Here is an 18,672-nt window from a genome sequence, read left to right as displayed (position 1 = left end):
TCTTAATGCTTTAAGATTGCTTGTATGAAATCATACTTTTCATTATGTAAAATGTATGTTAATTCAGACTTCTGAATTACATATTGAGTAAGGTAATTGTAAATTACATGTATCAGAATAAGCATTTTTACCTTTTGCAACAACTATTCTATCTATAGAGAACGAAGATTTATCTCAATGTGCGTGTGAAATCTGCTTTTTTCTAATATAGGTTAAACATTTGAAATAAATATTATGTCATAAATTTGTATATGGACCATCATAATCATTAGGCAATATTATACTGCTGTCTATATCTATACTAATATATGATTGTATTGATCTTATTTTAACAGAACATGTACAGTGGTCTTATTTTTAAAAAATACAATTATTATGAAAGCACAGCGAAGTGGGAAAATGTGGTTAAATTCCATTAGCCTATGACTGGTTGATCGACAATATGGGCAAAATGGCAAAAAGAAAGTTTTCCTGGTGGTCATCAAGCTCATGATCAGTGACGTCACTTCGGATTGACAGGGCTTCGTTTTGTCCACCGATCTCCTACTCGAATTTTGAAGAATGATTAATTAATGTAATTAGGTAGATATTAATATTATTCTGGTATGATCGTGTCAAATACCGGTCATAATATTATCATGCTATCCATCGTAATGTTTTACATCATTAACTGCATAACGTGATTTCGACTTGATAAAGGTTTCCATCAATTACGAAATTATCATCAAAAACAACAAATTAAATAATTTTTATCCAGATTTTCTTCAACATTTATTACAGCATTTCAATAATAAGTGAAATATAAAAGTGAATATAATAACAAAATTTTAACAGAAGAAAGAGTTTGTGTACAGAAGAGCTTATTATAAGTTATATTTCAGATTTGGCAATCTATCGATATTTATTAAAAGTAAGATATTTATGTTGGTTATACTGTCCAACATAAGTTTATTGTTAATTCATGTACAATACTATAGCGTTATAAGATGTGCAGCGAGCTAGTACTTTAGCATAATTGTCAATAAGATATGTTACAGTAGCGTACGTAGAATAACAATTTTAGTAATGTAGGGACACATTGCATTTTACCTCCTATCATTCTGTAAAAAGAGATTGCGCAATCAAGGTAATACCTATAGTTCTAACCTAAGGCTATACCTCACACTATAATTGATTGATTATGACAAAGCAAAGCTTAATAAAGTCATCATCGCTCTTACAAATCGTTTGTTAAATTGTAAAAAAAAAAAATTAAACTTTAAAATTCATCTTTTATGTTGGTTGACTTAAAAAAAAAATAAACCGACCTTACCTAAAAATAAATAAAAATATCTTATCACGAGTGGTATAAACCTTATAGTTTGAGATATACACTGAACAAGTATATATATAAAAAATTGATGCTGGAATTTGGAATATTGTTTACCATAAAGAAATTCAGTGACATTAGGTTTTATCTAGTCTCCTTTCTTTTTCAAATAAGCGTAAATGTACTCTTAAATAAAGTGATTCTAGAAAATGTAAAATTAACATCTTCGAAATTTATGCATGAAGTTTTTTGTTCTTTTGAATATAAAATACGAAAACATGGAATAGCAATTTAAACTTTTAAGTGTCATGACACAATATAAAACCATTTAATGCTATAATAATGGTAATAATTTGTACCGGGATGAATGCATTAGCTGGTAGAGTGATTCTGTAGATGCGAACACAGGCGTAGGCATTGTTTCACTGAAACCATGTCACAAGTAGTGTACGAGAATGCAGCAAACCATCAACTCGACTCGTAATGTCTTGTAAAGGCTCATTAAACCCTTTTGTTCCATAAGCATTTACCGAACACATAATATTTCGAAATAAAACGACCGATTTGTGAAATATATGACTACTTACGTCATAGAGATAGCGTGCCATTTATACCAACCTATCTGGTCTACTTACTATCGATCGAACACCATCAGGGCTTCACTTAGGGTGGCTGGGGGTTTTCAAAAGGGAAACAAGAAGACATTGTATAACATACAAATCACTGCATCCCTGTATACAATGGGAAGCATTGTTCTAAAATATGTTTGCTATCCCCTTCATGACTGGCATTCGAATGCTTCATACTTTAGAAGAATGTGTGTAATCAGTAATACAGATATCCTATTTGTGCAAATTCTATAACAAGTTAAACAATGCTGATGATTGGTGATACTAATGATGATCATGTGAAATGTAAAAAGGTACCTGGTACAATGTATGAAAGTTATAATGCGCAACTACATATGGATGGAAGGTAAAAGTATATTATACTGAAAAATCAATTCCACTCTTTCAAGTATGCGTGGTCTTTTTTAACTTAATTTTCACATTTTGTGAATAGCAGTGAACGATTTCATTTGAATGCTCCTTGTTTTTTGCCAATCTTTTTTTTCTTCGATAATGTTTTGAAATAAACAAATATAAACTGTGAAGGTCCATGAAAACTATTCCTCCAAACACAAAAACAATGAACAACACTCCAACAGCACCTATACCCTTAGCGCTTGGTCGTGAGTCGTTAGCACTCTCCTTTTTGCGAATCGTGCTAGAAAGTGATGATTTGTTAACGGTTAAAAGTTTTTTTCTGGTTTCAATTCTACTTTGTAAAATAGCCATTGTCAAATTGACGCCATCATCTGTGCACGTACAAAGACATTCTCCAACAGTTGATGTATAAGCTGTAGATGACGTCACACAGTTAGTTGTTTTCGTTGATGATGCCGTCGCTGATATTTCGCAGTCAGTTTGCGATTCTGTATATGTTTCCGTTGAAAGAGACGTGGATTGAGGTTTTGTCGTGGTGACAGATTGTGGCGAAGAAAGGGATTGTGACGTCATAACTGATTGTGATGTGGGGAGTGGCTGTGACGTCATAACTGATTGTGATGTGGAAAGTCGTTGTGACGTCAAAACTGATTGTGATGTTGAAAGTGATTGAGACGTCATAACTGATTGTGGTGTGGAAAGTGGTTGGGACGTCATAACTGATTGTGATGTAGGGAGTGATTGAGACATCATAACTGATTGTGATGTGGTGGTTTCTGGCGATAAAGTATGAGACTCAGCAGGCGACGCATTATTCGTTGTAATTTCAGAACTCTGATATTGGGAAATAGTTGAGCTTATTTGGTCACTGGGATCCGGTGTTGTATTTGTGTCCGTAAAGTTAACACATGGCGATGTAGGCCTACTGTCGGTATTACTGCTAACGAATGTGCCTGTTTGACCAAGTGTTGCTAAAGAATATAAAGATAACCTAGTTATAAAGCTTTAATTAATCACGTGATGAACTTTACTGACAAAGATAATCAAGAAATCAGGTGTATCCCGAGAAAGGTTCATTAATCATCCGACATTTATGTTTTTCATTTCGCTCGATTTGACAGTCAAGCTTTGCTTATTTATCTGTGAAAGATAATTATTGTGTCATGACATATTCATCATATTATCTTGTGATCATAAACTCGTATAGCAATTTTCAACGAAATTGGATCATTTTTTCCTCATTAGCTTTGCAAAGTTTTGTTGATTTATTTAATCAACATTTGATCGACATTCCATAAATGAAGACATTGCTCTAAAAAAATCCAACTAAAAGAAAACAAATCAAGGTTGAATTATTAGAGGGAAAAGAATGCTCACCTTCATAGCAAGATACTGATGGCGACGAACATGCACCTACAAGTAACAATAATGAAGATTTAGTAATGTAATGATATTGATACAAAAACATACACTAAAATTTGAAAAAGTCAAGTAAAAGTAAAATTTGACAAAGTCAAGTCGGAATGTTTTGGATTTAAAAGGAGTTTACCCTTTGACAGTCTTTCTTGAAATTATTTATTCAGTGAAAATATTTGTTACACTTTCAAATCTGTCAAACAAATTTTTAATGATAAATCCAATATTTTCAAATAGCACTTTTCCTCGAAACTAGAAATCCATTTTATTTTATTTTCTTTTTTTTTTTTTTTTACTTTCATTGCATCTCACTTATTGCACGGTTGGCTAGAAATACCTGTACATAAATTTCCATTGACATGAACGCCGGTATTTCCCGGGAAATACTACTAATATTTCCCTAAAATGGGAAATACTTGGAAATAAAACATGTTTTGATGAAAACATGTGTTCAGGCAATGGAATAAAGACAGTAGTCATAAAACACAATTCAACATTTTTAACCATTTCAGTATCAGTATAATGCATCTCAAAGTCATCACACAGATTTAGTTTGTTAATACTGTCATACTTTTGAGGGTTTTTGTATTTTGTAGATTTTTGATAATTTTAATGACAAACTAAAATTATTTTTTCAGAGAGATGGATGGTCTTGGCCATCTTTAGACCGCATGTAAATTTAACTCCAAAAGACAAAATACTCTGTAAAAAGATAAAGTAAAATGCTCAAAATCTAAAGCTATAATATTGGGATTTTTCTTTACTAATCAGTAGTTTATAGTCAAATATATAATATGTCAGTATTTAAGGCAGATTTGATGGTTAATTTGTTGACATGTCACACGTGATGTTTAAACAAATTCACTCTTGATGGTTTTGGGAAGATTATTACTTTGAGTAAAACTAATTGGCCTCTTCCAAGGTGTGTTATATACTGAGAAGTGGCGAGCCTGAGAAGTGACACATTCACACTTAACATTACGCAATTTTCTTGTCCACTCTTTATTACATAAATCAAAAAAGCCACAATCACGTTGATGTTATCTTTATCCATTAGATTACACTCCTTATCTCTTAGATTGCACTTTTACCTTACCCAAGTTTTTAAACAAACGGCACCGTTGAATAACTGAACTGTGTTCTTATTTATAAGTAGATACGATACCATAGGTATTACATGTGCTGAATTGTTAAATTTAAGACACTGTTTAGAGACCATACACATGGAGCTAACAAGAAATTCCTTATTGTCTACATGATAATTAACAGTAAAAGTGGTTAAAAATAATAAATCATGTATTCTATACTTTATTTTCCAGTATTTACCAGGAAATACCAGAGTTCCTCATCGTCGATGGAAATATGAGCATTTCAGACTTTTTTACCAGCCTTGACGTGTTACAGAAACATATATTTCGCTTTAAAGAATAAGGACAAAGTGTATCAGTTGAGTTTTCAGGCGACACATTTCACAGTGCTCATTCTGGAGTTCTCTTTTTAAACTGGTAAGAGATTTTGCCTTCTCTCTTTAGATGAGATAAAATGCAAATCACGTGACCATATAAAGACTCCAATGATTTTCATGACTTCAGAAACAAATTTTTAACATGGTAACTATTCGATTTATTCAGAGACAAAATTTTAATATCATTGTAAATTACTAACTGGATTACATATGATGCACGCTCGTCAGAACTAACTGGATTACATATGATGCACGTTCGTCAGAATGCAGACAGTACAAGAAAGGCCAAACAAGTGGTTACAAAGGGTCACGTGTTCACAATGATTATAAAAATACATTCCGAATCGTATCATTAAATACACAGACTGATCATATATGCATGTGGCATTATTTACGGTTGGTTATTTAAAATTTTGTTGAAATTGTAAAAAAAAATCATCGATTTTAAAAATACATTGATTCAAATGAATTTTAATTTATAATAATTCCAACAAGATTGCAATGGATTATACAGTGATTATTTAGATAAAAGCTTTAAGGGAAATTCAATCAGACTTTACAGCACTTTTTAAAATCATTAATTTTAGCATTTAGAAAATCTATATTAAACATAAAGTGATAATTAATGTACTTACCCGAATCAATGTTTTCGCAAATGAAGTTCTTTGTTTCACTGCAGATGTCCATCCACATATTAGTCGTGAAACTTTTGAGGTAGGCGCACTGATAGATATCAGGGGACTTGGGTTCACTTGGATGCCACTGTGTCCATGTTGTTGGGACACAGTCGGCCCATTCCAGAGATTGTCCCTGAGAATCAGTGGCATGAATACCAATCCACACAGGTTCATTTCTGTAAGTAAGGATGATAAATCTAATCGTCATTTGCCAATATACAACGACAAAGCTAATAATGAAAATAACAATCTATATGTACCGTTAATTTTTTCATTAACCGTAGTTCATTCATTGGAAAAAGATATCTTGTCATGCAATAAAATTGTGCTACTTTTTTAACCCCCTCCCCAATTTTTGAAATAACGTACAAAACACGATTTCTAATTGTGGTATACTACAATCACTCTTCACTCAATATTGAGTGCTTAATTTCAATTTTAAAATTAGTTTTCTTTAGCAAGTTCATATGTTTTAATAATGCAATGATATTTATAAATACAATGAAAATTAGTTTTAAGAAAATTATAAGACTTTGGCGTAGATAGTCAAGAAAGTTTATCCGTGTCCCGTTGAACAGTCCCATGATTGATTGACTTACATTCCTGTTGCTGTTTTCCATGGACTACCTTTTGAAAAATCTCCCATCATATCATACATTTCACTAGAATTTACAGACACTAACAGTCCTCCATGTTGGACACAAATGCTGTATGCCTCATTCCATGTTCTCTGTTCTCCATAAAACGCCAGCTGAGACAAACACAGGCATCCTGTAAAATAATAAAGAAAAAGTCAATACCTTCAATACCTTAAATTGTTGTTGATTATCAATTAATTAAAGTCCTTTCTACAGTTACTATAGTTGTTTAAAAGGTTACAAATCTGACCATGTTGGTTCAAAATAACAAATAATTAGTTTTGATTTTCTTCCTGGTTTTTTTTTGGCTCTACTTCACGATTTGATTTTTTACGTTTTCTAAAGTTACGTGCTTATGTAATAACATCATGCCAGACTTATCGTTTCTCAATGTGTATAATTGAAAAAAAAGGTGTGTATTGTGAGTGCATTCTGAAAACATATCATAAAAGGTGGAATTCTTTATCTTAATCCTCACTTGCAAAAAACAATTTATTGGAATGCTCTAAAGAATACCGCTATAAGTAGAGAAAACTGTTCATACGAATTTTTCTAAGACTGGTCAGTTTAACTTTTACTTATATTTTTGAAAATGGCCAACATTTCGGTAAATGATTATAAACTAAATTCACAACAAAATCGATTAAAACACTTACCGCTTAATAACAGAGTTATAAGAAGGATAGAATCTCTGCACAAAAATATCCTGAAATTCAGATCAAAATAAAATAGGAATTAATTGTTTTCTTAAACTTGATATGTATATTAATTATTTGAATGCTACATTTTAGGAAGAGCAACAACAAAACGTTTGAGATTAACCCTTTTCACAATAAAAGGATTAATTACTTTTGCAACATTGGCGATCCTTTAATCTAATAATCGGTGTATTTGAGTTATTGTCTTTCTCTTTTATGAAAGGGGTCTTGACTTGAGTACTAAATTCTGTTTGCTCTGTTTTCATTAAGAAATAGAGAGAGTTGCGACGTTATGAACAGTTAGTTACATTATATATTACAGCTAATCAATAACTACTTGACAAAGATTTTTCTCAATTTGTATCATTACAAAATGATTTTCCATTTCAAATACTTCCTCTTCCACGACAAGACCAAAAGAAATCGAAAGTTTTGGAGGACAACAGTTTGTTTGTGTTTGTTTGAACTGAGTTTCACCACTTCTTTTTAGTTTCCGATCAAACAAACTAAACGATTCTGATTCATATTTGCTTTCCATGGAGCATGGATAAAAAATTCTAGTATATTATATAGCGGAATCCAATTACGCGATGGGCCATTCAAATGTCCAAGGATTTTAATTTATTCCAACAGGGGGTAATAAAATATTATTTTGATTACTCTCTATTGGAATAAAAATCCTTGGACATTTGAATGACCAATTTCGTAATTGGATTCCACTATACATAATAATATACTGAAAATATGCATCACCAATTATCTTCTGATTTGGAACAAAGTTAAGGGCAGAGACATACATGTACTAGTATACAGTCACATTTGATTTTTTTCAAAGGTACGTTTTCTCCGTTAGACATAAAAAAGAAGTTGAATATTGATTAACTTTTGTTATATTTTTAAGGATATTTGCAGAAATATAAAAAGATTTAAAGAGTCTTGGGTATTAAAAATATCCCAAACACTTTAAATCTGTTTTTCGATTCATTTACATACTCTTAAATACTTTCAACTAGTTCATATATCAAATGACGTTCTATTAATATACATCGAATGTGTTTTTACTCTTTATGCCTCATAAAGACTTCTCTACTGGTGTATGAAACTTAAAGAAAAGCTTGCATCTTAATATCCTTAAGGACTATATCAAAACAATCGAATTTGATTTCTAAAATTAATTTGTTTTTACCTTAAAGCAAAGTTTCTACATAAACATAAAAGGGATGTACTTTAAGGGAAATTTAAGGGAGATTCGATATCTTTTTTTTTGCACTCCAACTGGCCCCATCATTGACCGAGATAAGAATCAAATTATTCTGTAGCTTTGAAAACTAGCAGTTTTCTATTATTTAATGTTCAACTGAATCTGCTGGCTATTTGTTCATCGGTACAATGGCGGGCAGGCAGAACTCTCCGACATGAGCGTTTCCATAAGCGAGCAAACACCCCCAGCAAATGTACTGAAAATAATTTCGTACATCAGCACTTATAACAGCTAAATAATCAGTCAATAAACTTTCTTGTCCAATAATCAGGATTAATAAAGGAGGAAAATGGATCGATAGATCTAATCTGATCTCTGCAAATGTTGTTACTCTTTGAGAACAAGCTCAATGACACCACACACAAAAATCAATTAAGGTGGCTGGATGATTTTTACACTTCAATCTGTTTATCTTCTTAAGATAATGAGTTCTGTATAAAAGATTTCAGTACTTTCTTGTTTTTAACCCAAAATCTAACACTGGAATAAAGCTTATGACCAAGAATGGTTTTTAATGATTTATCATTTATAAAAAGAATTTAATGAATTTTCACACGTACTTATTTAGCACATACATATACCAATAATGCTTTTAATATTATGCAATTTAAGCATAATAAAAAGAAATTTAAAAAAATGTTTCAAAATGTGAATGATACTTTGGAAATGATTAAAAGAAAGAGACAGAAAAGAAAGGGTAAAAGGAAAATGGCAGATTATTAAAGGAAAAAAACAGTACATGTCACAATCTTGAATATTAATATTTGAGGATTTGTTTCTTGCAACGTATTGAATGCATCAATGAAGCGTTTTTCTGCTCTAAGTTTTAGCGTCACGATTTTCAAACGTGAATAAATGATTTTAAAATGTTTTGGAGATTTGAGAGGCGTATCTAAGAATCAATTTACGTGTATTTCAAACCTCTAGGGGTCCATTAAACATTCATATGCTTTAGAGGCCCAGATATCATACAGAACTGAACATGAATCCATTTCTTTCATATCCAAGCTATCATTGTAGTTTTCATGCAGTATTAAAAGAATTTAAAACAATGCATAACAAAATAATTTTTTGTGATTATGAACTCACATTTTGTACAAAGACATTAGACACTATCTGATGTACAGCCTAGACATTTCATGTTGTTTAAATAATAATTCGGAGATGCTAAAATAAAACAAATCAAGAAGGAACAATACATCAATGACAGCCACTGTATATATAACCCATTGTTGATAATAAGTCTAACTCTTTTAATGTGATTTTTGATAATTCAACCTTTCTAGAATCGATTTGAGTAATGATGGGTTCATCAGCATGCTCTCTGTCCGTTTCATTTCGTCTCACTTCGCTCTCACACTACAAAGAACATGATGACGTGATCGCACTTGAGATAGCGAAACGTTATTATTCAGATAATTATTCGAGATTATTGTAATCGGTGTCTGTAAATAATGCATTGCATCATTTAAGGAGGTGATTAAGCTAAATTTGAGAAAAAAAAGTTTTGCGTTTAATCACTGTAACTTAACAGTCGTCAACTATTAAACGAGGTTTTTTTTACCTTTAAAATTTGGTGCACTTTTGTATCTGTTTTAATGCTTTATTAACTGCTATTAGTGTTTCATATTTCGGTCAGAAAAAAACCCCTAAAACAAAGGCAAATAATAAATATCGGTAAAAAAAAAATGTCACCATATTAACATTTACAATTTTCAGATGTAGTGTTAATTATAGAAAGTCGAATTCTTTACCTGTGTATTGATTGTCAAAAACATTTTATTTGGTATTATGAGTAGAAAAAAACCCATGATGACATTCATTGATTCTGTAAATATTTTAAGTACAAAATTTTCGAAAAGTCCCAATTCTGTAAAATATCATTGATTTTTTTTTCAGAAGTACATATATATATATATTGATTTGACATACTAAAGACTGCTGTAACTGATTTCATCAAAGACTTGGTAAAATTGTAAAAGCTGTCACATCCAATACAAGCTGTATAGAAATTGTTAGCTAGAACCAAACTTGTATTGATCAATCCAAAACGCCTGAGAGTTTGAAGTTTGGAAAAAAAATCATGTTAGAATTTGAACTTTGTGGAGGATGTTATGTTAAAAAACTTTTTGTATTGCGTCTGTATAATTCTTTTGATGTGAAATTATAGCTTTTTGTGTTTATGTACATGTATGTGTAAAATACTTTCTTTCTATAGGTGTTTATTGGAGATCTTGTGAAAGTAGAAGGAACCGGTATCCATCTAATGAGTTTACAAAATGTTCCACTCATTAAAGGGGCATGTTCACGATTTTGCTAAAATTCTATTTTCCTGTTTTTTATAACTTACAATGCCTTAGGAATGCATTTCTAATAATCAAATGAAAGTTGAAAGTCAGTTGTAAAGTTATATAAGCAAGATACAGGGCTCTTAATTCTTTGTCATGTAAGAAGATTCGTGCCGTGTTTTTGTACACATAGGTTCAATATACCAGTAAAAAACCTCTTTCAAGCTGATCTTTTTATCCCTGTTTAAGCATTAATAAACAGCCCTAACGTTACACACTTTCATTTTAGGTCTGAAACTAAAAATTTTACTTCAACATTCAAAATGTGATCAAAGGCTTTGTTTACATAGCAAAGAGTTGTAATCTCTGTAATTTGCTTATAACTCAACGAATGACACTCAAATTGTGGTTGTTTATTCAAAATACCTTTCTAATGCATTGTAATTACAAAAATCGGAAAATAATTTTTGACAAAAATCGTGACCTTTAAAATTCCCAGTAATATAACAATTTTTATGACAAAGTCTTCAAGAATAACTTGTCTGCCAAATCTTACGAAAGTTATTTCATTATTCTTTAAAATGCATATTTAAAAAAATAATTTTCGAAGATGTTCGGTGAATTCGAATACATCTGTACTTAGCTAATACTAAGCTCTGTATCATTTGCAAGAACTGTATGGTAAAAATCGATTCGATTAGCTAGTCTATCGGTATATTTTATTAGCTTCAAAGAGCTTTGTCAAGTTCATAATGATATTCTGTTAAATATATTGTTAACGAGAATATTGCTGAACAAAGAAGAAACAGCTATTGAACTGTGTTAGAGATATTTTCCATCGCAAGTAAATGACCATTTCAATACGTTTCTAACACCCCTTTTTTCGATGACAAAGTTTTTTCAAATTTGACGCTCAAAAAGGGTCAATTAATCGTCAAAAGTAGCCAATGTTTGCTCAAATTGAAAACTAATGTGTGCTCAAAGTTTATAAATAACACCATGCTCTTTTATTAAACACGATTAAAATGAGGTTTCTTAATTAGATTCGATTATAAATGAGCTGCTCTGCAGACGATTATAATTAGTATTTTTATCTTCACGGAAACCGGATATAGGGTTAAATACCAGAGATGATGGTATCCTGATTGGCTGTCATTTTTAATAACTAGAGTAGGTTAAGGTGTGGTTCAAAAACCTCGTATTACGTGTATACATCATTGTAGTTTGTTGTCAGGTAAAATTTTGAATTTGTGCTCCAGCGGTCATTTGTTAAACCCAAACGCCCCCGTAAAAAGTCGTTTGATTACGTAACCCCTTGAAATACATTGGTCCATCATGGTTTTTCATATATGAGCATGACTATTATATAATATTTAATTGATATTTACACTGCTGAATTACTATTACTCGCTGATCGGATTATGAAATATTCAAACTTTTGGGGATGAAACATATTAATTCAAAGTTAAATGGATTCATATATGTATTATATTGTACACTACGGCCAACGCGGATCCCGTATTTTCCCGCGACACCGTGATCGTGTTTTAATCCTTTCCGCGATACACCGTCGCGGTATTGTCATCGCGGTGATCGCGGGGCCTCGATTTTACCGTGATGGTGTAAGACGCCGTAACTGGTGTGTGTTCTGTATCAGTGATTAAACCGAGAAGAAGAAAAAAGCACTGTTTTAATTATTGTTAGAATTTAGATATAGATATCAGAAGAAAAAAATCATTATTTTCTCTGAAATTTAAAATTGAAAATTTTTATTGTTTTAAATAAATAAGATTTTATGTACATGTATGTAAATTATCTTAAGACGGTCAGTGTTAATTATAGTTTAGGCAACGGTATGGTCAATCATAGAACAATCATCACCTTGCAGTGTGACCTGAATGAACATACCGTTACACGGCTCCCGCGTCTACATGTAATGCCTTGAGCCATTTAAATGACCAAGTAGGTGTTAAAATTAGGTAATGCTTGCATATACACAGCCACTTCGAGGTATCGAGAGTAAAAAACAATAGGACTGCAGTTTGACTTTGAGAAATCAAGGATTTTGAGAGATCAAGAAAGTAAATTTGCTTAGTTACATTGGTAAAAAAAATTTGGACCGGAAACTCACTTCGAGCGATCAAAGTTCGAGCCAAAAGAGTTGCCTGTTAAGTATTAATGCAAGTTGCCGTTTTCAGAAAGAAATGAAACATAAAAGGAGTTTGATATATGCAATAACACATTATCATATGAAGGCGACAATAAATGTCGTCCACGCTTTAGGTAGACCGTCTTTTTTCGAACACAAAATAATGCATAATTCAGACAGGTACATTGAATATCAGTCATCCCTGTGTTTACAGATGTGTTACTGACATAACACTTCCTGTCTGTGATAGCACCCGGGCTCTGACCACCTGCCGTGAGAAATCTTATCAAATATTGAGACCTCTCTCTCTCTCTCTCTCTCTCTCTCTCTCTCTCTCTCTCTCTCTCTCTCTCATTTCAAATAGTTAATATTTTATGTGAACTGGTAAAGTGGTGCATGTAGCCGTAACGGCATTCTGGATTGAAACGCAGATCTCTACATAAGCGCACATGATGTCAAAACGGGCGTTTCCAGAAATATTTTATATATATCATACCAGAGACGACTGTATATATTTAAGTCCCTGATCATAAGCTTCAATCTTTACCGCATGTAGATAAAATAATACATGATTCAGACAGGTATATAGAAAATCACAAGAACATCACAATTTATATAGAAAAGTTATCCCTGTGTTTACGGTTGTGTATAACTATTACAAAACATTTCCAGTCTGTGACTGCATCCGTGTGCTGTGCTGTGAGAAATATTGTCGAATGTTGAAACCTCTCTCTCTCTCTCTCTCTCTCTCTCTCTCTCTCTCTCTCTCCTTTCTTAATCTTAAACATGGCTAGAGTAATAAATAATGTATCACATATCGTGTAAAGAAGTTTTTCACTTATGCACACAAACCGGTTGTTCATATGATTCCTATAATGATTCATAGTTCACATTCAATCAAACAATCACAGTTTTACCATTCTGAAAAGTACAAATACTAGATGTTTATATAAAATTTACTGTAGCTGTGTTCTCGATTACTCCATTTATATAATAGTGTAAAATATTGTTATTATTATGCCGACTGTTGAATATATACTGACGTGCTTTGCTATAAGTAGCCTAGCAGTGACGTCTGAGTGTTGATGAGCCCCTAAAAATAATCACCGGAAAAGCAAGCGTTTGTTTTTTTTCTCAAATTAATCAATTGATTTGATTGTTTATTTAATCAACAAGTTGTTGTACAATGAAAAGTCAACAAAGGTTTTAATTAATATGTTCTTTTCAAGAAATGAGAGACGTTTGACCTTACCGAGAAAACTCGAAATGTTTAGCAGACGAAATCTTATATTGAATTGCTTTCTTGTACATTCTTTATCAAACGTCATTTAAAAAAGCGTTTTTGTGATTCTCATGTAGAATGTCTTTGAATATGTTCAATCAATTTGTTCAAAAGTTTATCAGAAACTTTAACTTTATAATTACCGTCAATAATGAAGTGTTTTGGAAAGATTAATAATTTGAATTGTTTGATGTCAGTCGTACATATCTACCTTTTATATATATAAATAGTTTTACCTTCATTTACATTAACGGCTAATATAGCGTAGCGGAAACGCGTTCGGCTAAGAGACGGAATGATTTTAGCGTCGTGAGTTCGAAACCCGCTGTCGGCGCTAGCAAGATTTTTGTTGAAAACATACGCCGTGCTCTCTTCCGGCATAGTATGCTTACTCTATATAAATCCTTTGATACTATGCGAAAATAGATGAGTATTGAATATATAGTGACAAACTGACAGGAGGCATAATAATCCTGATTAACCCTGGTTATAGTCTGTTTGTTAATTGTATTTTAATCGAGTGTAAAGTATATCATTAAGAGTAATTTCATAGATGCATTTTGTAAACATTGTGTTATAAATACGCAGAAGAAATTTCTTTAAACTTAAATTGAAAAACAAATTTTCATTTGTTTGAAATTAAATTATTCTATCAAGAAAATTTCACTGTTTGTAAGAACAGACTATGTACTTCTATTTAGCGGGCCCTAAGTCACACTAATTCCTGCAGGGCATCCACCCCGACGGCAACCACCCAAATTCTGTATACACATACTTTATACGAAATGTTACGGAATTTTCCTTCCTCGGTTGGTCAACTGACACTGCGAAATTTTAATATGTGATGGATTCCCCAGAAATATATGATCAATCATATTTTTAAATCCCCGGTTTTGAACGACCAACATTATATAAAAAGTGCCTGTTTGGGAGGGTAATAGTTGAAATTGACACCCCGAGGAAACCATTGTCAACCGACGCGAAACGGAGCTTGACAATGGTTTTTGAGGGGTGTCAATTTCAACTGTTATCCTCCCAAACAGGCACTATTTATATTGTTATACTGAATGTCTTAATTTTAAAGAAAACACCACTGCTTTTAGATAGGAATAACGTGAATTCTAAGGCGAACCGTACGCGCATGTAACAATTCGTATTATGATACTTTCATGTTAAATACTGAAATCTGATTGGTTTAGACGCAGTTGATAATCCGTTCTATTACCCTCAGCGTTAGCAACACACTTAGCAACGGGTAACACAACGAATTGTTACATGCGCGTAAATTATGCGCGCACGGTTCGCCGTGGAATTCACGTCATTTCTATGTAAAAGCAGTAAAACATCTATAAAATTAAGACATTCAGTATAATAAAATAAATAGTGCCTGTTTGGGAGGATAACAGTTGAAATTGACACCCTTCGAAAACCATTGTCAACCTCCGCTTCGCGTCGGTTGACAATGGTTTTTTCGGGGTGTCAATTTCAACTGTTACCCTCCCAAACAGGTACTATTTATATAATGTATTACATATAAAATTGTATAAAGTATTTAAAGTTTATAAATGTACATGTACGTTCAACTGTATGGGTCTAACAAAAAAAAACATCCAAAATCATTAATCTTTATTAAAGTTTGAAAGTTTTTATCAAATTAAGATCTTTAAACAAGTTTTTGTTATCAATTAGCCTAAGATTCTTGGAGAGTTGAAGAGTCATTTTAAAGCTTAAACCCTTTTAATTGAAATACTGAAGAACTCATCATTATGATAAATAAACAAAAAATAAGATTCGGAGGCTGAATAGTAAAAAAAACTACCCATAATTTTTAACTTTGAATTTTTTGGTATGATAATTTAACTAATAAAATATAATACAGTTTTTTCTTTGCTAAATAAAATATTTTACAGCTAAACTCATGCATGAAGTTTTACGGTAGATCTGATGTAAAGTTTATTGAGCATGTAACCTCTTATAGCGATCATTATTGAACATGAATTTTTAGAAAGCCTTTTTAAATGAAAAATAAGTGTAATAAGACTTTAATTAAGACTAACTACGAATTGGATTGGGTTTTGGTTTTATTTATCAAAGTACCTGACATATTTCGCAAACTTAATGTAATATTTATTCGAATGTTTTATACATGAACCTTTTTTGGCTTTCTGAATATTTTTGTTTTGTTTTTGGACTGTAGAATTGATGTCTACATGTACAAGGTATTTCTCACTTTGACTGAGCTGGCACTAGCGACAGTTGAACACTGGTGGATCTTTATATTATCATAACCTTTTTGTGAACCCAAAAAACCTGATTTTTGCACCGCCCACAGTTTTATCGCCAATCACACCAATCACACCAAAAAGTATAAAAAAAAATTATCTGTTACCGCGTTAGAGCGGGAATAAAAGCTTAAAACCTTAGCAGAGAATTCTATTTCTTAGGTTTTTTTTGTTTACTATACAGTTAACATGGTTTATCGGTAATCCACGATAACCAAATATGTCTTTTTTTTGGAGACGATGAACTTGCTACCATGATATAATATTTTTGTTATAACGAGTAAGCACTTCGTTAGAGTAAGTTTATTCGCAAAACAGCTTTCCGGTTTCCTTAAAGGGTTTTAAAACTATGAGAGTACATGTTATAATAAAAAAATATTTTAGATGATGACCTGAAATAAAATAGAATATGTTAATACAATTAAAAGATACCAAACAATCATATTTTGTCCTCTGTTAATTTTTAGCTTCTAAAATCTTTAATTTTCAACATCTCTTAGATTATGGTAAATTGAAATGAATGAATTGATCTTGAAAAGTATACTCATGCCTAATTAATCCGGATAAATGCTTATACTGGATTGCTGTTAATTTGTTAACATACATGTTAACTAATTCTGAAATGCCTTCTGTATGTTATAATGACAATGAACCTAGTGCGTCATTTGTTGCTAGCCAACATGACAATGGCTTTATGAGGTAACTTATAATGTCATTTATCTACCTATACTGATGTAGTATTGGCCCGAACTGACCCCTCCTAGAAACGCTATTGGAAAATTATTAAGTGATCCTTCACTATTGATTCAAAAACAAATTCCATTTAAAAATTCCACTCAAAAATAGGTTATATTTTTGTCTTATCGAAAATTTTGATTTTTTAAGAATTACAATTTTTAAAACGTACTATATCATAACTGTTATATGTATTATCGTCATATTGGTAATTACAATAAATGATACACAATCAAAAAGTATGACAGATCTTAAAATTTCACGCCCTGCTCACGGAAAGAAAAAAAGATGGAAAAACTCTCATATCCGTGAGGGGGTGGTGGTGTGTATAGGCCAGAAAATTGCTTCTTCATGTTTCTGTAGATGAACAGGATGTGCAAAGTTTGAAATATTGCCACTTGCACACGTTTAAAAAAACCCCAATATTTTGAATCAAATGCTCGAGATATTACAAAAGTATAAAATTTCATTTTACAGGTTTAATATGACTTCAAAAAAGAAAATAGTAAACATGAAGAACCATTATTAAGCTTAAGGAAATATTAGCATCGTCACCGAGCCAATAAAACTAATATATAAATGCATCATTTGTGAAACTTTAAAAACAGTTCATGATAATTTCAATCAATCATTTTAAATGGCTACAAATGCAAAAATAATTAGATTTTTAAAAAAAAAAATTGTACGCTTGTTATTAGTTTAATTTTTACGTTCATGTTTTGATATCAGAAACCTAAATTCTTGTAAATGCTAGGGCACATGCATAAAACAACAACGAAAGGTACATGCAGTAACCTTAAATAATTTTGGTTGTACTTTTGAAGTAAAAAAAGTTCCATCCTTGTCACAACTTTTACAGAAAAAAAAAAGAAATTGGCCATTTAAAAAAGAACTGCAAAATTTGGCATACGAATTCCATCGCATCAAAATAGACAACTGGCAATATATTCTCTTACCTGTGGTAACCATCCTCCAGAAACATGCTTACAAGATTATAGGAGCATCCTTCTCTCCAGCAGGCAAATCAGAGTGAGATCCACGTCGACTGACAGAGCCTGGGTACGTTGGGTACATTGTGAATCCATCGATCCGGTTAAGACGAGCGATCGATTTAAATGGAGATTAATCAAATGGTCCTCATTACTCAGATTTAAACCATTTTTCATTAGGTGAAAATTGATTATTTACTTTTTAAATTGTATTTATAGAAATAACATTGATTTTGATTCTTTTTCCTTCTTATACCTTTAGAAAGAAAAAAGTGAAAACATATAAAACTTTTAATTGGTAGGTACACTAATAAAAACATCAATATGTTTCAAAAGGCACTTAACAATTTACATGTCGGTTAGGGAACAACAGATTGAATTTTTTTTGGAAAGGACGACAGTAGCATCCTTTTCATATGTGAAATATCCCCGTGATGTTGCTTTTTTTCCCTCGAACGATTAAAAGTCAATTGCAAGGTATGTAAAGTGCAACTACA

The 18,672-nt window shown here is 31.8% G+C and overlaps 1 protein-coding gene across 2 annotated transcripts; it reads right to left on the bottom strand.

Annotated features, from left to right (window-relative positions):
* Window positions 1-746: 746 nt before the first annotated feature.
* On the bottom strand, window positions 747-18,272 carry LOC105329013 (secretory phospholipase A2 receptor). 2 transcript variants are annotated; one of them, XM_011430115.4, is made up of 6 exons: window positions 18,143-18,258; window positions 7,148-7,197; window positions 6,453-6,624; window positions 5,812-6,029; window positions 3,673-3,708; window positions 747-3,266 (listed from the first exon to the last, which is right to left on the bottom strand). In XM_011430115.4, exons 1-6 carry the CDS (start codon window positions 18,166-18,168, stop codon window positions 2,323-2,325), a joined length of 1,446 nt encoding a protein of 481 aa, XP_011428417.3. In that variant the 5' UTR covers window positions 18,169-18,258; the 3' UTR covers window positions 747-2,322. The 2 variants fall into 2 exon arrangements, with proteins under 2 accessions (XP_011428417.3, XP_034329958.2); XM_034474067.2 differs by lacking the exon at window positions 747-3,266 and adding an exon at window positions 3,293-3,435 and having other exon boundaries at window positions 18,143-18,272.
* Between the last annotated feature and the right edge of the window lie 400 nt (window positions 18,273-18,672).

The sequence above is a fragment of the Magallana gigas genome, chromosome 8 (assembly GCF_963853765.1).
Source record: "Magallana gigas chromosome 8, xbMagGiga1.1, whole genome shotgun sequence".
NCBI lineage: Eukaryota > Metazoa > Mollusca > Bivalvia > Ostreida > Ostreidae > Magallana > Magallana gigas.
The sequence above is the reverse complement of the archived record's forward strand: the minus strand, read 5'-3'. Positions and strand labels throughout refer to the sequence as shown.

Excerpts from the sequence above, each read along its gene's own strand:
- LOC105329013 (XM_011430115.4), bottom strand. The coding sequence starts at position 18,168 with ATGTTTCTGGAGGATGGTTACCACAG. Across the intron at positions 7,198-18,142 it reads CTGGAGGATGGTTACCACAG|GATATTTTTGTGCAGAGATT; the intron begins GTAAGAGAATAT and ends TCTGAATTTCAG. Across the intron at positions 3,267-3,672 it reads ATCAGTATCTTGCTATGAAG|CAACACTTGGTCAAACAGGC; the intron begins GTGAGCATTCTT and ends TATATTCTTTAG.